General features: G+C 39.6%; 2 protein-coding genes across 6 annotated transcripts in view; both read right to left on the bottom strand.

Annotated features, from left to right (window-relative positions):
* The window catches only part of LOC111864062 (probable multidrug resistance-associated protein lethal(2)03659), a 60,624-nt gene extending 59,370 nt beyond the window's left edge, over nt 1-1,254 (bottom strand). The window contains exon 1 of the mRNA XM_023851050.2: nt 1,127-1,254. Within this exon, the coding sequence (XP_023706818.2) occupies nt 1,127-1,254 (128 nt within the window). The remainder of the gene's footprint in view (nt 1-1,126) is intronic.
* A 5,075-nt stretch (nt 1,255-6,329) lies between these two features.
* Nucleotides 6,330-27,541, bottom strand: part of LOC111864061 (probable multidrug resistance-associated protein lethal(2)03659) — a 59,582-nt gene continuing 38,370 nt past the window's right edge. For all 5 annotated transcript variants that reach the window (XM_023851040.1, XM_023851041.1, XM_033751320.1 and 2 more), the window contains 10 exons: nt 26,721-26,800; nt 24,501-24,651; nt 22,361-22,467; nt 19,653-19,776; nt 18,272-18,442; nt 16,446-16,573; nt 11,790-12,211; nt 10,197-10,326; nt 9,632-9,742; nt 6,330-8,487 (listed from right to left, as the gene is read on the bottom strand). In XM_023851040.1, coding sequence (XP_023706808.1) covers nt 8,455-8,487; nt 9,632-9,742; nt 10,197-10,326; nt 11,790-12,211; nt 16,446-16,573; nt 18,272-18,442; nt 19,653-19,776; nt 22,361-22,467; nt 24,501-24,651; nt 26,721-26,800 — 1,457 coding nt within the window. In that variant the 3' untranslated portion in view covers nt 6,330-8,454. The remainder of the gene's footprint in view (nt 8,488-9,631; nt 9,743-10,196; nt 10,327-11,789; nt 12,212-16,445; nt 16,574-18,271; nt 18,443-19,652; nt 19,777-22,360; nt 22,468-24,500; nt 24,652-26,720; nt 26,801-27,541) is intronic.

The following is a 27,541-nucleotide window of genomic DNA, read 5'->3' as shown; positions in this document are numbered from 1 at the left end:
AATAATAAAATGCATATTTGTGAAAGTCTCTCACACTGAACTTCAGCAAAATCTGTGAAATGGTTTATGGGATATGTGTAAAATCCAATTTATGACTTTACATAAATCAGCCCTCATCACAGATCAATATGGTTGATATCACTATTACTCATCAACCTTTGGTCGAAGACTTCCATATCAATTTCCACTAGATCTGTGAAATTGCAATGGATATGTGGGAAACTCCATTTATTGCCTCAAGTAAATTAGGCTTAATCACAAACCAATATGGCTGATAACTGGAACTGCACAACAATTTTTAGTCAAAGTTACCCATTTCAAATTCTGAGAAAATCTGTCTAGTGGATTAAACACTGATACTAGGTCACAGACAGATGACAAACATGACTTCCACAGTAAATGTTCTTTTCTTACTTTGTGACAACAGTCCTCTCCTATCTTTCACATACCAAGTTCCAAGAGGTTAATTTGCAGCACTGAACTGGCTCCCATTCTAGCCAGCCTACTATCCAGACAAGTGAATGGTACAATAGGCCAGAAGTGACCACAGTACAAGAGACTTAGTCCCATCCCACTAGCAATAAAAAAAATCAAGACCAATGACTATTGTCTGTGAGGTGAGAATACAATAATACATAACTGACATCTCTGGAATAGCTCTGGTAACTATAATGTGACATGATAACTGAGAGATCGTCTGTTGCATGGTAATGGCTAGCTCAACAAGCTAACCATCACTGGGCAACAGCCAGCTGACATGTCACACAATACAGGAGCTGCTGAAAGCAATCTTTTCCATGCTGTCCAACCTGAGGCTAACAAAGAACAACAGGATAAATTTGTTAGTCATGGCTATGAGTTAGTTGTGAGATGGTCAAAGGCCAGCAACGACATAAGCTGAAGAGGACAATGTTAGGGTCCATTCCCAGGCAATGGCTAGTGAAGACATAAAAGACTTATCACACAATGTAGTTAGAAGTAGAGTGCGTTAAATTTGTGAGAGCATTATAATTACTTCCAGTTATGACTTAACAAGTTTTAATAAATCCAATTACCAATCCAAACCCGTTTCCGGTCACTAACACATGACAATAACATGCATGATGACATTGCAAAGTAAACTCACCCTTCTAGTTTGTTTCCCAACAATTCTGATCGATGTTCATCAAGCGTCTCATATAAATCCTCTGTTTCCAAATTCTTCTTGACTCCTAACTTGAATATACCAAGGACCCACCTACAAATACAAGCCATCATGATAGCAATAAATTTTCTAGAAACTATATCATATATGTGCATTTGCACTAGAAATGTGCCACTCCACATCTATATGACATTATGAAAAGTAGGCTCTGTAATCCGTCAATGTAATGAAGTCATATCGGCCCACTAATTTTACACACATATATATTGTACTGAATGCCATAAAAATTAACAACCAGTCATCATATATTTAGTTCCTTCATAGAAATATAAAACAATTACATAAACATAATGGACATGATGTTCTCACAGTGATGGCTGGGATGCTGTGCAGTCTGGCAGACATTAATTCATCAACTGAACTTCGAATGGCCCACACGATGTTACAGCCCAGAACACAGGACTCTTACATGCAAAAACAGTTCCCTGTCTCCAGCACTGAGACTTCTCTGAATGCTCTGTTACCACATATGCTTGCAGCACACTATGACCAACAGTATCACATGGCTCAACAATTCATATATCCACATGAGAGTATAAAGAATGATGAAAATGAACAAGAAAAAACTTGGTTCTGAAGTAACAAATATGCCATAAAATTTCTAAATTCATCCACATGGAAATACTGTGAGTATGCAGTAAATTCAGGCATGCTTATGCCATTTATGAACTGCTTCCTGTGCTGATAAAGGTAACTGTGACTGAATCTTGCCCAAAGATTGCCATAGTATTTAGGCATAAATATCAGAATAAATTAGAGGTTACTGGTATTATTTAAACAAACAGTCTTGACTCATTATCTGTTGTGTGTTTGTTAAATATTCTGAATTGCAGTGCCAGAAGCCTCTCTGGTGCACCTTCAGTAATTCACACAGGATCCTGAAGACTTCTGGGCATGTGAGGCATGGGTCAACCTTGGCCAGACAGCAAGACATAAGTGCATTTCATGCATTGCACTAGTATTCTCCCAGTTAAAGGCACCCTCGGACACAACATCAAGCCCAAGATCTGCCACTGTCCAGGATACAGAGAAAATGGGTTTGTCAGATTAACCCAGCCCATATGCTAAAGGAATGGAAGAATACATCAACCTTTCATAACACTTAGGGTCTGCGTTAGTGCCCAAGATGTACACACCAGTCATATTTCATCCTGTGTCTCCAATGCGAATTTCTTCTTGCTTTCTTCTTCTCTCACCAGTGGCCCACACATTCCACATAGGTTTCTCAAGCATTCTAATCCTAGGACACAGCCCATCCAACGTAGAAAAAAATACCTTTTAAGGTGTCAACTTTTCTTCCTATTGGCTACTGCCTAACACCCAAGTGGTGAATGCACACTGCAAATATCAGCAAGGACATGTGTATTCAGTTACTTTACCCTGAAGAATGAAGAAGGGATCCACAAAATAGCAACACAGGCTTCTTCTGTACAGTGCCACCATCCAGAAACATAAGTGACAGTATTTTATCATGTAAGTGTACACTCCTCATAACATTCTATACATGGAAATGCATGCCCACATTCAAGCAAGTGTGACAACGCAAGCTTCCCACATATTTATCCTCAAAACTTGCACTGTTTGAAGTCACATACAGTGAAATCCCAATTTAAGGTTTCTTTAGGCAGCAGTGGATAGTGATGATACTAAACTGAGGGAAATCTTAAATGGAGAAAATTTAACACTGAAATTAATGACTTCGGATAACATAGCAGATTCATTGTATTTACATAACTCAGCAACTTACCAAAATGTTGCAAGTGACAACAGATTAGCAGATGCCCTGGGATTTGGTTTATGACCTTTCTTGAGGCCCAAGTCCATCGTTGTTTCTCCCCAGTTGGTAAATGGCGCCTGTAGGGGAACTTCAGCTGGAAAGATCTGTTATCTGTTGAGACAGACAAGCATATTAGAATGAGAGAAGTGACACAGCAACCTTGAATGACAATGTTATATTTTAGCGTCCTATTACACTGATTCATGTCCATGGTTTATGCTGACCATCTTACAGTGTATACACTTTTTCACCTTATTCTTCACTTCCACACTACATGTTTCAGCACTAATGTGCCATCTTCAGGTGTCTTTATGCACGTTAAACTATTGTACTGCATGCCATGATGTCAGCACAGATCCAGCAGTACAACGCATGCAGTAACAGGAGCAAAACACAACACAGAACACAATACACAAACATATGCAGGAAGAATGCTCACATAAAAGAGGACTGGCGTAATTCGCGTGTTTGAGTGTGACGTAGGAAGAATCCTGAAAAGTTTTATTATATAGAAATCATCGTCTTATTCGATGAATACAGATTTTAGTCATTTTAGAATGAAGACATCATGGCATGCAGTACAATAGTTTAACGTGCATAAAGACACCTGAAGATGGCACATTAGTGCTCAAACATGTAGTGTGGAAGTGAAGAATAAGGTGAAAAAGTGTATACACTGTAAGACGGTCAGCATAAAACATGAACCTTGAATGAATTTCACATTGATACAAAAATAAAAACTTTACCTCTAAAGCATGTGCACAGGCAGTTATTAGTCATGAAATCAGTTTATCTTATCAGTTACTAGGGAAAACTGGTGCCACACAAAGACACATTGTACAATATGGGTACTGCACCCCACATTATAAGAATCAGACAGCAGACATACAAAGCAGCAAACCATGTCTATATGCATAATGTTTCTCTCTTCACACACTACTTGTTCAAGTGAACAGAGGATAACAAGAGAAGATAATTATATTTTCACACCAAGTTGCCTAGCTTCACAGTATATTTCACCGAGTTCAAAGCATAACTACCAAATTACAACAATTACCAATGTTACATTTTCATCCTTCAGGGCCCACAGCATCCTACTTACGACTTATGTCTTCAGCACACTTCATTTCACATTCTACAGCCATTTTAGCCTACATTACATTCCTAAGGAAAGAGAGTAAGCTAATGAAATCACCATATAACATATGTGTGCCTCCTCCTCCTCCACATTTCGGCATTTGAACCAGATGACTGATTTTCATAAAACTTCATATTAAAATTACATCATTGGAGGCCAACGAATCATACTTCTTAAATTTCCTACAATGTGCAAAATTGCTGGTGACATTAGAACTTAATTTATGGTCCTGAAAGTGATATATGGTAATACAAGTCCATGAAACATGTAATCTTCTTTAGGTAATATTTTGTAAAACATGACAAAGATAAAATAATGTCCATGCTAAAACATAATTCAGTTTTCAATCTGATGTTGATAACCAATGAACCACCTGGGAGAGACATGTGAAATTTGATGCAGATAAATCAAAAACATACCTCCAAATTATGTATGAAATACGGTTTGTAAGTCAACAATTAAAACCATAGTAATGGTGCAAAACTTTGATGTTATATGTGATAATTTAATGCAAAAAAAAAAAAGTATTCAAGAAATAAATGCGTCACAAAAATAAAATAAGTCATACATCGATGGGACTAGAACCCTGTGCAACAAGAGACAGGTGTGTCACTGTGTCACCTTACAGCCCCTGCCTGTCAACTACTTTCTGTCCTTCATTGCTTTACATGCCTTCTTGGCATCTGTTCCTTTCAACATCTGCCTGTGTGACAGAACACCTTAACAATTTGATGGTGAGGGTTGGTGCCCTGTTCCAAGTCTGAACCCTTCCTCTCTGATAACATTAACCGGGTACAGATTTGAGGTTTTCACGGTGGCGACTATGAAGAATGCCGTTTTCTAGGAATCTAGGAATTCTGAACATGTCAGGCATACTACATGCTCAATTACTTGACTGCCTCGATTGAAGTCAACAGCAGCCACAACAGTCACAAGCTACAATTAACTGTGTTAATTACCTTAGATACTATTTTTCTGATGAGAAAGAAAAGGACAATACATAAAAAAAACTCTGTGGACTGTGGTCCACAAGCGAACTATACTGACCAAGGGGCCGCCGTTTGTCAGCGAGGTTAGTGCCAACTTTAGCAGATAGAGGGTGTCATGTGGTCAGTGCAACGGATCCCCATGGCCGTTAATCTCGGTTTTCTAGACCGGTGTTGCTATTTCCTTGAAATAGCTCCTCAATTATCCTCATGAGGCTGAGTGGACCCCGTTCCAGATCCATTACTAATCAGAAAATCTGGTAGCGCCGGGAATCGAACCCAGAACCTCTGGATGTGTAGCCAGGAACTCAATCTGATGAATTTTGAAAAGAAGCCTCTTACATGGATTTATATGGTCAGATAGAAAAGTATACAGGACAATATAATCGAAGGAATTACTACATGCAAGAAACAATAGAAAGGCAGTGTGGATAGAATAGGTATGGCAGGGTGCATTAAGAAACTACCCGGCAAAATGTAGGCGGATGAAGATCCTGATATGAGAATTTTAAGCTGGTACAGCCATTAAAATTAGTGTATGCAATACTGTAGTTGGTTGAGGCACCATGCTATAAGCCAGATCGCTTGTTCAATTCCCACACAGGATTTTTCAATTGACTTGATCCTTCCAGCTGCATTATGGCCCTGGGTCAACTGAGCCTTTAATAGAAATGAGTACCAGGAATCTTCCTGGGGGTAAAGGACAACCAGCATGTAAGGCTGACAACCTCACTGCCATCTGTCTCGTAAATGTGGGAGCCTTGACATTTCATAACACTATGGGCCTCCATGGCCTGTTACAGGGACAGCTTTACAGTACAGCCATTAAATTACCTACTCTGTGATAACATGAGGAAGGCAAGACAGACGTTGCAATGGGGTTTGAAGGGATCTTCCAACTGGGAAAAGGGATATCACTCCGAAAAGTACATAGTACTTTACTGAATCTGTAATGTTCATGGAAAAAGGCGAAATTCTACTGCAGAACAAATGCATTCATTGCAGAACTCTGGTCCAAGGACAAACCAATCAATTCTAAAAGAATTATAGCTTCAAATAGAATTAACTACAAAATAAAAATAAACAACGAACAGAATGCAAATGATATACAGTAGGTAATATAAAATAAACAGTACCAAAGTTACATTTTCCAGTGTGAAAGACATATGTTTTTCCTTGAAAACTGCCCTAAAAATTACGAGCAGTGTGTCTTTCACACTGGTGCAGTGTAGAATAAAATAGTTCTTTAATTTCTCCTTTGTAGACCATCACTCACATTACTTGTCAGTACATCTTACAATAATGATACAATTATCTCCAACACTTATTGTCTTACTAGCAACATGTCCGAGTGCTGCTGAACTTCTGTTTACAGTCTGCTGCATCTATTCTAATGCCTCTCAAAGTAACAATACACAGGAAGGGAAACTTGAGGTTCTAATGGCAGTGATTATAAAACCAGCTGTCTTCTGTGAAGCAAGGTCGCGCAATCTACTAGACATCCACAAACATTGAAAGGACATGCTGTCTCCACTGTACATCCAACAAAGACATCAGCAAACTTCTGCTATATTACATGGCATCACATCCCAGTAGATGGTTACTTTGAGTAAGTTGGGACATCTCTAGAGTAAAAAATTCTCTGTACCTCACATGCTTTGTACTTATCTAAACTGAATCCAAATTGGCAAGTTTCTGTTTAAAATGGTTTTCTCAATGCTGTACACATTTGATTCCAACAACAATCCCCTAACTTTCTCAGTCCTTAATCCCTGAAGGCTTCTTATCTGCCTGCCTAAGCAGCTCGTACATACTAATTGCAATGAGTTTATGCTGCTGCAATTATCTTGGTGTTGGATCTCCTTTAGTGCAAATCCAAAAATAAAATGGAGAGCATACGGTTGCCATCTGTAGAACACAGGATCACAAGCAAAATCTAAGCGTGAAATGTGGTAGAGCTGGACATAGCACACATCAAGGTCTCAGAGATTATCCTGCTCAAGTTCTGGAATTTGTTTTATACTAACTAGAAGGCGCAGTGGTGAGATTCTTGCACTCAAAATTATGGCAGCAAATGATAAGAGGAAAGATAAATGATGGCTGCTAAGTGCACTTACAGAACAAGGTCAGCCCACACCAAGGAGGGATCGCAGTATAAAATAGATTCATAAGTTTTAGCTTCAACGCATGTGAAGTGCATAACTTTAAAATATATTCTTACTTTTAAATTCCTGGAAGTTCAAAACTCACTTGAAGAACTTCTTAAGGTGATTCTACTGTGCATGTGATTCTTTACAATACAATCTGCAAGAGACTTCAGATTCTCACAGTAGTGAACACCATCTTCTGTGATGTGACACCATGAGATCCAACAGTAAGTTATCAATGTTTCAGAGCAACATGCTGCCTGCAACCTCAAGGCAAAAGATGGAAGCATCTCCTCCAAAAGTTGCTTTCTACCATACTACATGACGTCACATATCAGACAATGGTAATTCTTACCAATATGACCTCTCTATGAATTTACAGACAAAACATACATACATACATACATACATACATACTATTGAATTCGCTCACATTTATAGATGCCCTGGTACACTGTGCATACAAGATTCTCTCTCAGTTCAATGACTTCTGTCCCATGAACATAAGTCAGGATTCAGAACTCTCCCATAACTGGGTGGCTCTAATACACTGGGTGAACCCTTGCAGACCCTGAATGCATAAATGTGTGGGTAAGGACACTGAGAAGGGTGAAACAAGAAGACAGAAAAAAGAGGGATGGAAGAGGAGAAGATGGTGGAGGAAAAGGATAGAAAGGAATTTAAGATAAATGTGAATATGGAGGATAAAGAGACCAAGAATAAACAGAAGTACAGAGAAGACAATAATGAAGAGGGAAGGCAGGCTTCTTCCTGATGCCCTGGGTGTGAAAGGGATTAAAAAGAGAAGTAATGGTTCACAGCTGCTTGTGTTCCTGTCTCACTCTGGGAAAATAAACATATTACCTTAATAACAAACCTGTGAAATGTAACTAAGTCATGGAAAAGAGTCAATTTTGAGAGGCTAAGAGTTGTTCAGCTAGTCAACAAATTCCCTCCATTTCATGGAATCTGAAGGTACATCACCGTAATCACAAGAACTTGTACATTAAAAAATTAACCATATTACTAGAAAAAAAGCAAAAATATATTCTTCCAAGTTTTACAGCTGATGCATCACTGGGTGACATCTTTTTCTCTTCAAAATTCACCAAGATGATTCTATCCCTCCAAGGATTGAGATGTTTGTATATAATACTGTTTCACATCTTGAAAAAGGAACTTGATATGTGCCAATTTCCACCTTACACTTTCTTGGACATCCTTTTTCCATAACTCTGAAACAGACAGCAGGAACACTTACAAGCTTTACACATAACAAAATATGCACAGGATTTGGACTCGACAGGCATTTCAATGAAATATACTAAACAACCAACATTTATCCTATAATCTGTAATGTCATAATAAAACAGCAAGGATAATGTAAACTTCACCCCAGAGTCAAGGCAGTCCAGTACGGAAAGGCATCACAAGGGATCTCCACTACACAACAAATTCAGAGCAAGATCACATCACATGTGTTTGTCTTTCAGAGAGGGTGATTCATGATGATTTTCTTCGACAGTCTTACACTTGCTACACAGTATCAGAATAACTTGCTTCGCAACGATGTGCATTAAGTGATTCAGGAGACCTGGGAAACTGTGAATGATCATCATCCTGACACATTCTAATGCTTGTCCAAGTACGACACATTTAACAATGGCACTACTGGCAAAAATGAGCTACAATATCATGCACCATCCTCCTTAGAGCCCTGAGTTAGCATCCTGTGATCCTGAATCATTTGAGCCAACAAAGGTGAACCTGGGAATTTTGACCTGCTGAACCAGAATATGGTGTCCTGAACTGCCTAGACAGTCACAATAAAACCTTTTATGCTGCTGGGATCAGTAACTTGCCATGATGATGTAAAACATGTGTCAGAGTAAGTGGAGAATATTTTGAAATGAGCAAGAGTTCAGTGATTCTGGGATGTACATTCTTTCTGTAAAAAGATAAAGTGCTGGTCAATATTTGCAGAATATTTCTGCACACTAAGCACTTCTGCCTCATAGTGACAAAATGTCTTTATTTGGATGTTCAGATTTTGGAGTGCAATCTTTTCTGCCCCAGACACTGGAGTGATGCAGGGTGTCGTTTCACTGAACCTTTAAAGATGATCTTTGCAAAGAGTTTCAGAATATGCTGCAACTGGCTAGGAGGTTCTGGAATCAATGTCCTTGTTTCACATGAGACTTTTTCCATATATGTAACATAACATACTGATGGCACCAATGTTTCTTCTCATCATAATGATGATACTCATTATACTGTGGCACTACTGTACAAAACTTCCTGGAACAATGATCCTTACCTTATTTTTCCAATTTAACAAATACCTAACAGGCACCATCAACACATAGCTCTACAATATACCTCATGTGCAACCTTCAGTAGTGACTCTGCCATGGGATGTCCAGTCTGCTGCACCATCTGGTACAGGTAGCCATTCTCATTCTTCAGCAGCGCATGTGGATGGTCAAATTCCTGCAAGTTAAAATTATACTGCAGTATAACACACGCAGTCACAGGAGTAAGACACAACACAAAGCACATTACACATGAAAGTAGGAAGAATACTCCGACAGAAGAAGATAGGTGTGACTCGCGTACTGAAATACGACATAAGGACGACAAATCCTGAACAGTTTTAACATTTTTAACATTTAAAATTTAGCAATATATATGATGAATATATATTTTAGTTATTTTAGTATAAAGACAACAGAGCATGCAATGCAGTAGTTCAACGTACATCGAAAAGCACCTGAAGATGGCACTTTAGTGCCGAAACATGTAGTGCAAGAGAGAAGAGTAAGGTGAATAAATGTATGCACTGTAAGACGGTCAGAATAAATCATGGATGAAAATTTATTTACCTAACAAGTCCAACATAATACTCGTATATGAGGAAAATTAAGGAAGAAACACAAAGACTTACCACAACAGATCCAGCATCCATGACAAGGATACGATCGCTGTCCATGACAGTGTGCAAACGATGGGCAATTGTCAGCACTGTGCAGTCAGTGAACTTGTGACAGATTGTTTCTTGGATCAACTCATCAGTCCTACAGGGAGAGGCACCATATTAAGTCTTCTAGTTAGCTCACAGTATGAAAGTGCATGGATGAATGTGCTATCCTCCAATTAAAAGAATGTGAAGCAAGAACAAGAAGTGAATATAATTCACTGACGTTGATTATTGCACTGTTCACTAATAGAGATACTGAGCTTCTGCAACTAAATGCAAATTATGCTGATGTCTTCAGTTTGCAGTGTACATGTGGGGAAGAGGGAGGCCTTAGTTAACTGCCTTACCTTCTGTTTGTTGGAGGATGGAATGTATATAATGAATAACTGATTCTCCCATCACAACAACTCCTGATGACCAAGACAAACTGTTTCCCTAACTACGAAGGGGGACCCAAAAATAACCGGAAACGACCTGTTGCACGCGCATTCTTTGTAGTTACGAGTTGTGCTGCTAGGTGGTGTTAGCTGGGGGTCTCCCGCGACTGTTAGTGAGCTGGCGTCAGTCTGAGTTAAGTGGTTTGTCTGTGGTGCTCTGTTGTGTGCGTTCCTGTTTCAACCCTTTGGCGATTAGTGAGATGGCCGACCAGAAGGAACAAAGAGTGTGCGTGAAATTTTGCTTTCTGTTAGGGAAAACTGCACTTCACTCTTCAAGTCGCGGCAAACATTCACGCGGTTTTCTCTTTGGTCATCTCCGAGCAAGCGAGGAACAAATTTTGCAGACACCCGTCTCATGTGCAAACCTTCGGTTAAAATTCGCTGGACCGTGCTCCATGAGATGTTCGTTTCCTCAGAAAGTTGGTCAATGGTCTTTCGACGATCTTCATCAATTGCACGTTTGATTTTGGCAATGTTTTCGTCATTTCTTCCTGTCGAAGGACGCCCGGGGCGTGGCATGTCTTCTGTTGACATGTTGCCAGATTTGAAACGGGAAAACCACTCGTAGACCTGTGATTTCCCCAAAGCATCATCATTAAAGGCTTGCCGAAGCATCCCAACAGTCTCGGCTGCAGTTTTCCCTAACAGAAAGCAAAATTTCACGCACACTCTTTGTTCCTTCTGGTCGGCCATCTCACTAATCGCCAAAGGGTTGAAACAGGAACGCACACAACAGAGCACCACAGACAAACCACTTAACTCAGACTGACGCCAGCTCACTAACAGTCGCGGGAGACCCCCAGCTAACACCACCTAGCAGCACAACTCGTAACTACAAAGCATGCACGTGCAACAGGTCGTTTCAGGTTATTTTTGGGTCCCCCCTCGTATATGTGTAAAGAAATTATTTTGCCTTAATTATATACAGGAAGTCTCATAAGATGAGAGTTTCCTGACCCAGCTCTCCACAACCCCATTTCATGAAAGGAAAGCCATTCATCCAAAGATTCATTAAATGTCATAGCATTCCAAATTCATCACATGGTACTAGCGACTTCATTTTTCCTACAAAGCCAGTAGTCACAAACAGCAATCGAAAGAACAACTTCAAGGGATCACTCACTGTGGGTCCACATTGGCTGTGGCCTCATCCAGCACCAGGATCTTGTTGTTCCTGATGATGGCGCGGGCCAGACACAGGAGCTGGCGCTGTCCCACACTGAAGTTGGAGCCACCCTCTGACACTCTGTGGCTCAGTCCAGCAGGCAGCTCACCTACAACCTGCTTCAGCTCCACCTCAGCTAACGCAGCCCACAATGCAGCATCTGAGTACTCGCTGAATGGGTCCAGGTTCTCTCTCAGTGAGCCAGAGAACAACACAGACTCCTGTGGGATGATGGAGATCTTGGAGCGCAGGTCATGGAGACCTATTGAGGCAATGTCTATGCCATCAATTTGGATACGACCACTCGAAACGTCCACCAGACGGAACAGAGCTGCGATGAGAGAAGATTTGCCTGCTCCAGTGCGACCCACAATGCCCACCTATAAGGATATCTGACTAAGAAACCGCCAGCTAAGTGAGGAAAAAATACCTTCTATCTATGATCTAACAATTATGGAAATGCAAGTTGATCCTCTGCCCAGAAATTCAATTAAATGTTGCCAAAAAGTGACATTTTTTAGCACTTCACTTCTCAGAATGGATTCACCACAATATATAAGTACAAAGAAAATAACTGCGTTAAGAAAGAAATTTGGGGAGAACAGTTATTTCAAATTCTGCACAACACCGGGTATGTCCATACTAAAAGGTAAAGCTATCCCTCTAACAGGCTGTGTAGGCCCACAGGGTTGTGCGAGATGGAGGCTCCACATTTTCTCTAGACAATCGGCTCACAGATAGTGGTAACGTTGTCAGCCTTACGCACTGACAACCCTTTACCCCCCAGGAAAATTCCTGGTACTCATTTCTGTTAAGAGGCTGAGTTGACCCCAGGCTGGAAGGATTAGGTAAATTGAAAAATGTACCTCATCAGGGCTCAAATCTGCAACTTTCCAGCTAGTAGTATAGTGCCTCAACCAACTATGCTACCACATGCTCCTTGCCCATAATAATTGGGGACCCAATTAACTTTTTTTTTATTGCTAGTAGGTGGGACTAAGTCCCTTGTACTGCGGCCACTTCTGGCCTATTGTACCAGCCCCAGGTGAGGGTGATTGTGGAGCAATTGGTGGAATGAAGATTGGCAGGGGAAACCAAAGTACTCGGAGAAAACCTGCCCCAGCGCCAATTTGTCTACCACAAATCCCACTTAACCAGATCCGGGATCGAACCCAGGCCACTGCAGTGGGAAGCCAGCGACTAACCGATTGAGCTATGGCTTGGCCTACTCAATTTTCTTAGAAACTTCCTACAATGCAAGTGAACATGAAGCTGACAGTCTGATGTAGGAGAATCTCACATTATGAATTTGACTGGAAATGATAAATCTGTAGATTCTGTGAGATGTGAAGAGGAGGGCTTCAATTTTCCTTGAATACATGATATTCTGCAAAGTGAACTCAAGTGCAAGCACTTAATGAAGCTACTATACATCAGTGGCTGCATTTTCTGGCAGGTTATCACAGTGGCTTGTAGGAAGGTACGCTGGAAATTTGCTCTCTTTTACTGCCATTTAGGGGTCAGCTCATGAGCAAACTTCCGTTAAGTGAAGCAATCATGATATAAACTGAAGAGAAATGCACTACCATGGCAGACAATACAGTGGTAAATTTTACAGTTATGTGGGTCCCCTATTAACACATAAATACCAAAAATTATGCTAAAAAAAGATGGTTATGTTTCAAAGATCATTAAGCTATGGGGTGTTTTTCCACACAGCACTACCATCACTCTACATTAGAAGTTCACAAAAACTTTGGTTATAATTAGTGATAGAATATCCAGATATACGTATGCATAAAGGTAGGAAGAAGTCCCATGAACTTTCACAAAAATGCATAATTTATCAGGACACATACAAGTCATGTGCATAATCATGCCCATCTTCCTACTGTGGCAAGTGGCTTTATGTTAGGTTCTATTAAACATTTCTGGCCTCTGTAATTGCAGAAGAATGTCTGAAAGAGGGACACAACTGTGGTGTACCACGCATAATTTATTCTCAGGTTACGGATCTCTAAGACTGCCTCCACATATGGAGGGCAGCCAGGAATACCCTAAACCATCACTAATCCAGTTACAACTAATCCGGATGTCGGATAATCGAGACTGAAATATGATAAATGCTGTTCACAGTTGAGTACATACTTAAGAAGACACATGGCATTTACGAAGGCAGATTACACAATTGTCTGTTCAGACATAACTTAACAGTTTCTTCAAACCTGCATTATTACATTAAAACACAAGTACACCTTTTAAGTCTTCCATCGATGAATAAGTGTATTATCTAAGTAAGATTTGAGGCTTTCATGGCGGTGACCATGAAGAAAGCAGTCTTCTGGGATTTGGCACCGTGTATATGTGGTGTTAACCGACGTTTCTGCTCATGTAGCTGTGTATATTTCCAACACAGTCTGCTTTTACTGGTTCTCACGGTCTCTTCGCTTGCAGATTTCTTATATTTTTTCTTCTACCCTGAAGATGGAGGCGATACGTTCCTCCGAAACGTCGGTTAACACCACATATACACGGTGCCAAATCCCAGAAGACTGCTTTCTTCAAATGTATTATCTGTTCGTAGTTTTCAAATAAAGGCTCTACAGTGATTTTTTTATTTATTTTCATCTGCACTACTTATATCATTAAATTTTAAAGTTATTTGTAATTTAAGTTTTTTGTCTTGCTTCACTAATCCAGATTACCTCTCATCTGTTACTCCGGATTAGTGAGGTGTTACTGTATATCAAATATGAAGTCACAGAATCCTACAAGGGATGGTCTTTAACCTTGGAGATGGGTGGGTGGGGCTAACGACAACTCCCCATTAAAATAATTTAGTACATTCTACAGTGTTAGACACATGATACTGGCTGCAAAACTGGACCCTAGCATTAAGGGATAGCCACTGATTGAGGGATGCCATGGAACATACTGGGCCTTCGGAGATGGAAATGAGAGGCAACTGCAAGGTTACATGACAATAAGCTGTGTGACTTACAGCCATTTCGAGGATGACACAGATGTGGTAGAGCAGGTCGGCACAGTGGCAACACTTTACATTCATATATGGAAGGTACTCAGTTCAAAACTTGGCTGGTGCATCAGCTAGTTGGACTGACACTTTTTCATGGTTTTCCTCAGTCTCTCTAGACATATGTAAAGATAGTACCCCAATTTAACTACAGTCAACTCTCGATTATCTGGGATAATGGGTGGGCATGGAAATCACGATTAATCGAAAACCCAGTTAAGACAAATGTTATTAAAAGTAGTACTGTAATACTGTACCTTCATAATACTATAGGCCTACCTGTATTTAAATTTACTCAACCTCATTTTTATGTCATCTCATGGCCTATTTAATACTTTTTTTACATTACACTGAAGTATGAATTAGTTATTTCAATCACAGTGTTCAACAACATCCAACACTTTTTACGAATATTCACACTTAACACTTAAAAAAAATTAATACTGTCGTTTGCTTTTTCACGGCATTTCCCTCTTTAAGGATATCCGCACGAAACTTATGTAATATTAGCTTGTCACTTAATAAACTGTTCTCTTCACTCTCAAAATAGTCTAGTAAGGATTCCAAATGATTAAGAGCAGCACCATGTGATACTTTCTTACTAGCAGCACTGTCCACCTCTTCCTCATTCTCACTTTCTTCCCACTCTTCTGACTGCACCCCCATTTAACTTACGATTTCGTCACTGCTTAACATTTCAAAGCCCGGCTCACACGAGTTACTGTTGAATACTTAACACAACATGCTTTCTTTTACACCCTGAGATTTTGCTAACGCACTTGAAGATCGATACAAAGATACTAACTGAGGCGATGTATCTGTCCTTGAAACTTTCCACAAATCCTTGCATTCTTTCACCCCTACCCTAGAACATTGTGTTAGAATAACGGGACCAAAGAATGCAGAGCTCGGTTCACACTAGTGCAAAACTAGGGCGAAGATAGTGTTACAACTCACCATGTGAAACAAAAGTGAATGAATAGTAAACAACATATAAGCCTCAAAAAAGCCTCAGTAGCCCTGGTTAAGCCGCAAACCGGTTAATCTGCCCCCGGATAATCGAGAGTTGACTGTATAATCACTTCCTCCCATTTCGTTGTTCAGCATTCTATCACCCGATACCATTTAGCCTGGACACTCAGAGTGTCATGAAGTAAACCACAAAAGAAAAGAGATGCAGGGGGCATATGCAGCACATGCTTAATAAGAAATGCATGCAAAAATTTAGTTCGGAAACTGCAATGGATAGCACACTGGAAGACCTACAAAGGATAATATTAATATGGATCTTAAAGAATGGGAGACTGTGGACTGGATTTATACAACTCAAGATAGATACCAGTAACAGGATCTTGTGAATAGTGATAAACCACTGGGTTCCATTAAAGGTAAGGGAATGTGATCACATAAGAGACTATTAAACACTCAAGAACTCTGCTCCATGGTGCTACTCAGGCAATCTGAAGCCTTGAGGGGAGAAGGGCATTCTGTGACTCCCTTATACAAGGAACTGCATATCAGGTGTTGCCCACCAGGTAATAAATCCCCACATGTACATTACTGAAACTAACAATACAAACCTTCTCTCCTGGTCTGATAACAAAACTGATATTCTTCAACACTGAAGCCTCATTCTTAGAGTAAGCAAGGAAAATTCGGTCGAACACAATTACACCTTGTGACGGCCAGCTGTCAGGTGGCTTCCTATCTGTAAAACAAAATACATAACACACACACACAAAAAAAATCAGATTTTGGTTGCTAAAGAGAGAATCATCTTAAAGAGATTCTATTTTGCGAGATGCAGTACTGGGTAGTCCCACAAAAGTCAATCAACATTTCGAAGCAAAATAGCACCTTCATCTTCACCACTGATTAAGAACAAGGGCAACAATGCTGTTTGGTGCTTCACAAGCAAACTTCAAGCCTCCTACTTCATTAGAAGTTCCTTAAGAGCTAACCTTTATAATGACTGACTACTTCATTGCATCACATGTGTGTTCTTGAGAAGGGAACGGCTGCTCCACTAGTAAAGATCTTACCCAACTTCCACAAACCTGAAGGTTCAATATTGTGTTTGCCAGAGCTCACCACGGTTCCTATCCTAAACCAGATGAGTCCACTTCTCACACCTTATTTAAGATCCATTTTAATACTGTCCTCCTGTCTGTGCTAGGGTCTCTCAAGTGATTTCCTCTTTTCAGGTCATCCTACTAAAAGGTGTAAGGGCTCTCAAAACAGTTTACCCTATAAAATAGCCCAGATATGTAGGAAGACATTACAATTACAGTAAACCTTCACTACTCAAGATTAATTTGGGGGAGGTCATCTGGATTAAGTGATAATCCAGATTACTGATGCTAAAGGCAGCCCTAAAAGACCATAAAGAAAAACTCAGAAGACAAATAAATGGAAAAATTTAATGATATAAGTAATGCTGATGAAAATAGATAACAGAATGTCACTGTACAGACTTGATTTAGGAACTATAAAAAGACAGTACATTTTGAAAAAGTTAAATAGTTCTGTCCAGTGTGACTGGTTAAGATTAACCAGTCACACTGGACAGAACCATTTAACTTTTTCATAATATTAGTGTGATGGACCAGAATGAAACAAATTAAACAGTACATTTACTCACTGACAGAAGATTCAGAAATGTGCTTGGTTTTGAACATAATAATGTAGGTTTAAAGAAACCATCAAGAATTTTTATCAACAAACAAGTGATTCATCAGCCTTCCTAAATGCTATGCGTCTTTCAATCTGGATTATCCCACATCCGGATCAACTGTAACTGGACTAGTGAGGGTTTACTGTATGTTACAAGCCTGGGGCTCTGCCTTGCCCATACTCTCAGTCCACTGTAACATCCAACAGTGATAAATACAGGTTCCAAGAAGCTCTTCTAAATAAGCATTTTTGACAAAAGTTATGACATCTTATGATAGAGGGACTACTGTTCACAGATCTACCTCCTGGCAGAATTAGTGCTACTTGCAATCGGTGCTTGCAGCACTCTATCAGCACAATGTGTTCCTGAAGTGTCATGCAGCATCATTATCATATCATTCTATAAAGGCAAGAGTGCAATTAAATGTCCTCTTATTTTGGTGATTTTCAACCGATTTCAGATCCAATAATGAAATGCCTCCTTCAGATTCTTCTATTAAATGAGATACCTGACTGAACCACAAAGAAGATGCAGTGTGAAAAAGCAGCAGAAAACACAGAGAAGTGATTACAATTACAATTACAAGTGAGAGGATTAAATATAAAAAAACATCTTATTTGTAAGTAACCACGCCATGTGTTTAAATGCATGTATTTTTTGGACCCTCATAACAGTAAATATGTGCCATACGTAATTCATATCAAAAGGATAAAGCCCTTCTTGTGAACATACCATGAGGTGATTCCAGAGGGGGCTCCTTTTCCACTTCTGTGTACTCCAACACACGCTCCACTGAGGTCATCTGGTTCTCCATCTCGGCTGACTGACGAACACCCCACTGCAGCATCCCAGTCAGCATCATTGCCTGGGTAATGGCAAGGCCCACATCTCCTCCGTACTGCTCTGCAACCATGCAACACTCTCATCTGAATATATAATTCAGTTGCCACCTCATGGAAAACATACTGCATCTCCATAATATAGACCAACCAGTTAATGCTGTTTACAGATATAACTGCTGTTTATTGTGAGAACCACATTAAGCACACAAAATCATCATGTGGCGAAAAGCAGGAGGCACACACAGTAAACACATCAAGTGGTTGATGCTTTGCTCTTGTTCAGTTCTATATTGCAATTTTCATATCTTTTTCTCTTGTATTCTTGCTCAAACAGTTATTTTATTGGCTGCTGAGGATACATATCCATTGTTTTACAAACACTGACTAAACGAAGCATGTTAATTTGTACCTATTTCTCACTTATCCAACTTCATTTTTGATATGATAAATGGCTTACATACACAATAAGTTATGTCGTGAAGGCAGAGAAATATATAGACAGAATATGAGGAGGTGGGGAGAAGCAAACATTCCCACTGATGTACCTCCCACTTCCACAGTCTGTCTGCATGCCTCACTGTGATCATATAGATCATATAGCTGTGTTACTTTTGCCCATCATGGCTCCCAAACAAGTGAAAGTAATTTCAAGAGGTGCTGAGAAGCCAGAGAAAGTAAGGGAAGCAGTAAGTTTGGCTATAAGCTCCATCATTGTATTCCATCTGCTATGAGAAAATGAAAGTGAATAAACCAATACAATTTTATTTGCAACAATAAATACTGTAAACAAGTAACACTGTCTCTATTTTAACACTTACTGATAACTAAAATGTTCATTAAAAATATTGTGGGATTTTTTTGGGACTTGTGAACAAGTCAGTAATTTTTACCATTTAAAGTAATGGACATATCACTTTCAATTTATGAATTTTTGGCTTCTCAGCAGTCTTCCATTTTATTCACACATGAAAACACAAGCGTATGCACTCAACTACATGTCTACAGTTTTCAACTTTCATTTTCATCCAAAAACTGGGGTTCACTTTAAAATCGGAAAAAAAAACCCTGGGGAAAAAAATAATAATAATAATAATAAAAAGTGAAATAATTTCGGGTAAATAAACACTCCTGACAAATTGGCATACCTTGAAATTTGTACCTACATATACTGATAACAGATATCAACATATACGGTCATATATGAAAAGAAATCATGTACAATGAAATGAAGATATTAGTAAGTGAAGAATCTCTGCAAACAGCTTACGTACTTCCACCCACAATAAGAAAGCTCAGGGTAACAAGGCCTATGTAAACCGAGCAGACAACGTCCAGCCAGAGGCCAAATGCTCTGTTTGATGCTATGTAGATATACCACACAGAAGAATGCATGTCCTAAAAACATAAAAAAGTTTCTCTTACCACAACTTTGTAAATCTTTCACTGTGAGCATTTTGTGAATGTACTGATGGAGTATCCACAATGCCTAACATTTATAAAGTAAACAGAGACCTACAAAAATGGCACAGAAAATCTCTTTCTCCTGTTGTTTACTTAGTTAAGAGGCAATTAATTTTAGAAAAATAAAATGTAATGGAGTGATATATGGTTCGTAAGTTCTGTAAGTAACTGGTGAAGCAGTAAAACTCAGGGCCTGATGGTATTCTTGGTCAGTCCTTGAACCCAGATCTGCATATGTCATGTAGGCAACCTTACACATGAATAGTTGTGTGTGTTCAACAAAGTATCCCATATGACACTCCTCTAGACCACCATTAATAGGTTAACCAATCAAACCCTTAACATAATTATATCTGTAATTAATGCAGTCATATACTGTCTTATAAAGAAAAAAGCAAAAAAAGTGCATCTTTACATACCTCTCTCCCCCTTCCACCCCTACCTCCCTGTGTGTGCTGTACAACCCTCTATCTCGCAGTTGCTGCCAAGCAATGGGTCTACATGTCACAACAAGTACGAGCATATATCCTATTCATGTCTATAGGGGCCAGTCATCTCTCTCATGCACCACAAAGAAAATTTTGAGTAGTTCATCAACACAGCACAGTGTGGGTTCTTATATCACACAGGAGTAATGTGTAAACAGACAGGACAAACGTTTTTGAATGAGGAAGGTTATGGGAAGGATGTGATGTCTTATGACACTGGTTGCTGACTATTATTATAATTAGACAGTAACAGGCCACATCATAGCTCAAGCAGTTAGTCGCTGGCTTCCCACCGCAGCGGCCCGGGTTCGATCCCTGGTCTGGTTAAGTGGGATTTGTGGTGGACAAAGTTGCGTTGGGGCTGGTTTTCTATAAGTACTTCGGTTTCCCCTGCCAATCTTCATTCCACCAAATTCTCCATCATCATAATCACCCAGGGCAGGCTACAATAGGCCAATCAGTGGTCGCTGTGCCGAGTGGACCCAGTTGGAGACCCCACCCCACACTAAGTGTATTTAAAAAAGAATTAGACAGTAACAGCTAAGCAGAAGGACAAACAAGCTTATGTATTTACATCTTAATAATTAAAAGTTTTTTTGCAACTGACTAAGTGCTACAGATAATGGCACTACTAGGGTATCATATCATGAGATCACATGTCATCTGGAGTTGATGACACAAAATGAAGCACCCACCCTACCAACACTAAAAGCAAAAGAACTTTGTGGTGGAATTTATAGACTTTCAGAAATTGGCATACCTGAGCAAGCAAAGTTCTGAGAAGTCACAATGGATCAGTACTGCAAAATGGAGTTGAACATATCAGAAAACTAACATTTCTAGCTAAATATCAATACAATTATTCCAAATAAATGCAATACCAATATACAGTAAAACTTGGTTATAGCAACATCGGTTACTGTGACACCTTGTCTATTGCGTCAAATATACAATGGTACAAACTAATTCCTCATAAAGCAACTGTTTTTATACCTTACTTAGTACGACATGCACAAATGCATCAACCTCATATGTAACGTCATTTTCATTCCTGAATTTCTCTGATATCGTGGGAAAGTTCGATGTGTCTGCCCACCCTCACTTTCTCTACTTGCTGACGTGACTGTCCTGGAAGAATACGACCGCAGGCTGCAAGAGGAGCGTGGGTTTTATGCGAAAACAAGGGTGTGGGATGAGACTGCGTGAATGGTGCAAGAGGACGTGGCAGGTTGTTAACTGCATTCCTTTCCTAGAATCTCGTCTAACAGGACCTCACATTGTCTACTTACCCTATAGTGTTCCTGCCTAAACCCAGAGAAGTGCAGTAGCGAAAACATGGCAATAAAAAGGAAAGTTTTAAGCATTGAAGAGAAAGTTAAATTGATTCATGAAATATTGTGTGTATTTTCAGTGAAGAGCGCTGTAATATGTCTTTGATATTATACATTTGGGCAATTCGACGTTAATGTTACGTTTGTCTGTACTTAACTATGTATTTCACTAAAAAATGCAACATTTTAACTCGGTTTTTGGTAGATTTTTATGTGACTAACATAAGGCTACTGTGGAAGTGCCCATTTCGGTTACAACGACATTCGTTTATAACGACACTATTTTTAGGTCCCTTTGATGACATTATAACCAAGTTCTACTGTATTAATATAATTTCATACTATTTTATACATACAGTGCATTTACTTCAGCCACACGCACACCCACTGCCACTATTGAGAAAAGTATTAACCCTACAAGTTTCAATTTCCCACTGGCATACAAACACCAGAAGTGTGTTTGAAAAAGAATCTACAAGTTTCTACCGATGATACAACAGCAAATGTTCCTGACTGNTAGATCATTTATGCAGAGAAGAAAAAGTAAGGGACCTAAAATTGATGCACCCAGGTTCCAGTAATAGCAGAATATATGAACATTACTGACAAAAAACTGAACCTAGAAAGTAAATTCCTTCTGTCTGAACAATATGAATCCTGAACAAAACTGACATTGAGAAATCAGGCTGATGAACCCACCTGAAGACTGTCAAACTCCTTCTCCAATAGGGCCTGCGCCCCAGAAGCTCGTATCGTGGTCAGACCTTGCAGGGATGCACTGAGATGAGAGAACACAGGGCTCCGGGCTGAGGAAGAGGAACATGTGATTCAACCAAGGGATCACATCACAAAATGCTGCACACAGACTTGTTTCAATATATTTCACACTTTGCAATCAGTTCAGCCTGAGGGACAGGAGGTAACAGGAGGCCAGGAAAAACTGCACAGTGACAAGCTTCATAAGCTCTACTGTCTGGCAACTACTAGGGCGATCAATTCAAGGAGGACATGTAGCATGGATGGTAGGGATTAAAAATACAGAAACAATTTTGGCCACAAAACCTGAAGAGAAAATACCACTTGGGAGACTTAGGTGTAGATGGGGATAATATTAATATGAATCTTAAAGAACTATGGTGTGAGGGTGTGGAATTGATTCACTTGGTTCAGGTTAGGGAGCAATGACATGCTCTCGTGAATACAGTAATGAACCCAAAGGTTTCATAAAACACAGGGAGTTCCTTGAAGAGCTGAGAGACTATCAGCTTCTACATGAGGACTCTGCTCCATGGAGTTAGGTCAATTACATACTTTTGATAGTTTTCCATGTATGTTTCCACTATTCATTACTCACACTACTATAACTGCCATGTGGAAAGAAAGAGGCTTCATAATACCATCAATCACACAAGTTTCCAATATTTCTGCAGGATTTATTGGCTCCTCTATGTTACAGTGTTGTCCTGCCTTTCAGTAATGAAACCTGAACATGTATTTAGTTATCTCTATGTTTACTTTTAAACCAAGCTCACATTTGCATTCATCAAAATTTTTTATTCTCTTTATGGCATTTACATATTCAACGCATATATTTCTGTGAGCAAAGACCAGATGCCAAAATGTCCTACTGTGCAATTACTTTTTCTAGAGGCATTATTTATTTAAATACAGTGCACCCCCTTCTTACACAATTTTACCCTTACAGAAATCTTCAAAAATTACCATAACATTCACAATACAAATCACAAACTTGCTTTTATAGAAATCTGGTATAAATATTGAAATTTGTTTTAACACAAGATCGAGAAAAGCCAAATCTAATTTTTAAGAGAAATGATTATTTAAAAAATTAAGCTCACACATGCACATGCATCAGCAACATAGGATGGCTGGTATTGGCACTGCTACACATAGTATTTTAGAGTGGGCTGTTATTCTGATTTACGATGCCTGTGTACCTATTGTTATTTCTGATTAGGTTAGTCCTCATCCTCTATAATTATCAGTTGAATTCAATTAATATAACTCCACTGAGATGGAATTGCTCCTACAGGTGTTAAGAAATAATCAACCAGCCAATTTCACAGGTGCTGTGCCCTTGACAATCTCTGCCCTCCATTAAAATGTGATGACTTGATTGACTGCATAATTTTCAGCTCCTTCACAAAACAGCCCTTCCCAGGTTCTGATGAAACTGTGAAGGGTAACAGATGCTTCAACGATTTAAAGAAGTGCACAAAATTGGCAGACAAACATATCCATTTGTGATGATGTGAGCAACTAATCAAACATACGTTTCCTCAGTGTGCACCTGCTAATCTGGAGACCAGCTGCCTGCTTGAAATCGGCAATTCTTCTCAGAAATTGCGGCTGTATTGCAGTTGTCAGTTTCCTTGGTGTGCCCTCGCCTTTACAGTCAAACCTCCAACTGATGGTCCCTGATTTAATGTTTTCCCTCATTTCATGTTCCATTTCAAACCTTCTAAGTCAATTATTTCGGTGTTCAATTTTCTCCAGTTCATATGTTCCTTAGTTCAGTGCTAAACTGCTCAACTAAAAACCATTAAATGCGAGGGGGCACTCACTCTATATATTTAGACTCTCTTGAAAGTGAGTTCTGCATGACACACCATAATATTCCCTTATTAAATTCCTCTCTGTAAGTTACAGTATAAATCTGCCATTTACTGGCAAACAAATCTTCTAAAGAAAACTCACCACTTGTAGAAAATACTACATGTCTTGTTCTACCTTCAGTTCTGTGCTCATAGTCCATTACTTCCACATTTTGTGTGTTTCTGTGCTCAAAGAATTAAACTAAAAAATACAGAATACTTACTGATTGCTTCAAGTCTCTTAAGACTCCGTGATGTTGACAAGTAATACTGTCTTAGTGCATAGAACATAATAAACATGAATGTTGTGGGGATGAGCAGCCAGACATTCACAACTGATACAACAATAACCACAGCCAGAAGCGACAACCCAATCTGTTCAAAGTAAGAAAGTAATGCTTCACTAAAGTCATTTGAATTGTATGTGTACACAATGCAGTAACCTAACACAATAATTCAATAACTATCGAATGCCACTATTGAAATATACATTACAGTACATTACATTATTTCATAGAAGCACTGTTCTCCAGCTTCATGACTCCACCATCTTCTTCACATCTGTGCAAGATGCTTTCTTTAACCCTCCCACTAGCCAGTGGCCTTTTGAGCATGTCCTTGATGGAGGGGAAGAATAACCACAATATTCATGGAGAAACAACTGTACACTCAAAAATGAATGGCTTCAGCTGAGGAGGACTATATGCCACTGAAGGCCAGGCTGAAAACCAGTCACTGCTGCCAACCCACCAGTTTATGAAATAATCAAATCTCTAATCCTAAATTACTGGATGCCAATTAAAAGTTTGCTACTGCTGTGTATTTATGTCTAGCAGAGGGTAACAAGATGTTTCCATTTATGCAGTGAAGAGTTCTGAGGCCCGATTGCCTGCTGGGCTGCCAGTAAGGTCACTACCAATGTAGTAACAGGGAGCTGAATTCTGTTACCACTGTAACATCAGGCTTTGGCCTGATGTAATACTAATGGCAGATGCCAACATTTTGGTAACCAGTCCCCTTTGCTCTGATTCATTCGGAGTGCCTGGAAAAGACACTGCAGTCACCATTACATGGGTTAACCTTTCCTACTCCTCTTTCAGGTTCTTCAGGGATTCCTGTCTGGATTGGCAGCTGCAACATAACCATCATAGGTGACTTCATGCAGCAACTCTCCCTGCAATATCCCGGCAGTTACAATGCATACATAACTGTATATATTGTATTCTGACATGTCTACTGATTACTACAGCTAGCAATATCGGACACGGAATGGAACAACAGAGGGAAACTTGTAGTACACTCACAGGTGTTCACACCGTGGGAACTAAACTAGAAGTCTCCTACTACAGTAAACTATGACTATATACAAAGTGAATGCTTTATACATAATAAGAAAACCTAACTGCTTACAGCAAGATCACTATCAAAATGCTCTTTCATGTGTTAGCCTGCATGCTACTTTACACTGCCTAAATATGTTTTCTACTACGCATTCAAGCTTTGAGTTCAGTTGAACTGTGCTTACCTCCAATTACAAGAGCATAGAGGACCGTCTTTAATTGGTTTGCTTAGAAGTTCCCTTCAGCACTATGATTACATTATTTTAAAAAACTGGTAGGACACTGCCGACTTCCAACCTTGCCGCTAGCAACGTCAGATAGAAGTGAAAGATACTGCATGGCCTAGAATCAACATTGCCAGCAGCATCTGTCACACAGACCAGGCATTACCACATGCTAATCTACTTACAGCAGTCTGGAATGAATTGCTGATTCAGCTCCAAGAGAATGCATTACACTTCTCACCATCATATTCAGCCATGTGAGTGTGTACACAAACCAACTACCTGCTCAAGGATAGCAAAATTCAACAAAAAAAAAGGGGGGGGGGCATTACACCACTATGCTGAGGCCAGAGAAAGAAGTACTTCCATGTATCCTTCAAGTTCATTAGCTTGTGTTCTCCAGCATACTCCCTTGTATGCCCCAGGATTCTGATGGAAGTGATAACCTCTATTATATCGAAGCCATGGATGGTGAAGTGGGAGGAATTGGAAGCACACCCTTCTGCCTCTTGAGCCCCTCCTAGCCACACCATCCAGGTTAAAGCACTTGCTGCTAGAACAGGTTAACACTGCCACCACTTGTGCAGGCAGATAGCATGCAGAAAAGCAACAGCTCATGGGTAAGACTTCTTTCCTTTGCCTCAGGACAGCAAGAAACACAGTGCCAGATGACACAGGAGAACACAGAAAAGGGAAAGCCTCAGAACTTCTCTCTGCCAATCTGCTGAAAACTGCTGAAAGTTCAATATCTCATTTCCCTTAGTGAGCCAGTGAGTCACCACTGAAGGAAATAAGACTATGCTACATGTGGTCTCACTCATGAACCTTACCTGGGAACTTCATTTCTTCCCAAGCTTAAACAAGAAAACTTGCAGCTTACCTGAACACAGTCAAGCAAGGTGAGTGGGAGGCTTTCATCAACAGTACCCATATCATTTGTGAAGCGATTCAATATTCGACCTGGAAACAGTATCAAAACAGAATTACATCCTAGAACTGGATTCTTCTGACAGTAACTATCTCCTCAGATGGAATGCAGGGCTGTCTGGTAGAAGTTTATCACTGTTTTGAAGCAACACACTGCCCCCATCCTCAAGATCAAAAAATAAACAGAGCAAACAAAGCAAACAGAATACTCTGGTTGCTGCATGCTTCCAATCTCTTCAACCATGAAGATACTTCTGTATGTCCCTCTTTGACATCAATAAACTTCTGCCAGATGGCACTGTGTTACATCTCAGAAGATAGTCCTATCAGCAGTTAATATCAGAAGTACTTCAGTTCTCATATATGTACTAGTATGACCTGTTTCTCTCCCTACTCTTCTATATTAGCACTTGCACCGTTAACTTCACTGATGTTTCCTTTGGGAAGCATGACATCTGCACAAAAACAAAAGCAGGAGTAAACGCACCCTCTGAATCATAATATGTACATTATAAAATAGTGGTCCCCAAAGTACTTTAGTCTAAAACTTCCTTGCTGTGATCAGCCCCTTCCCCTCATAAAATGGACTTTGCATTCTAAAAAATGTCATCACTAAATGAACCTTAATTGGGGCACTTTCTCTATTAAACTGTATGTCTCATTGCTATGTAGTCTCAATACTGACTTTGTAGTTAAAGGCCCAACTTAAAAAAACTATGTTTGAAACTTTCAATATGTCTAGGGCCATTTCTTAGCAATTTGTATGTGTCCTTT

This window comes from Cryptotermes secundus, unplaced genomic scaffold (assembly GCF_002891405.2).
Source record: "Cryptotermes secundus unplaced genomic scaffold, Csec_1.0 scaffold669, whole genome shotgun sequence".
Classification (NCBI taxonomy): Eukaryota; Metazoa; Arthropoda; class Insecta; order Blattodea; family Kalotermitidae; genus Cryptotermes; species Cryptotermes secundus.
This window is presented reverse-complemented; position numbering and strand designations above follow the sequence as displayed.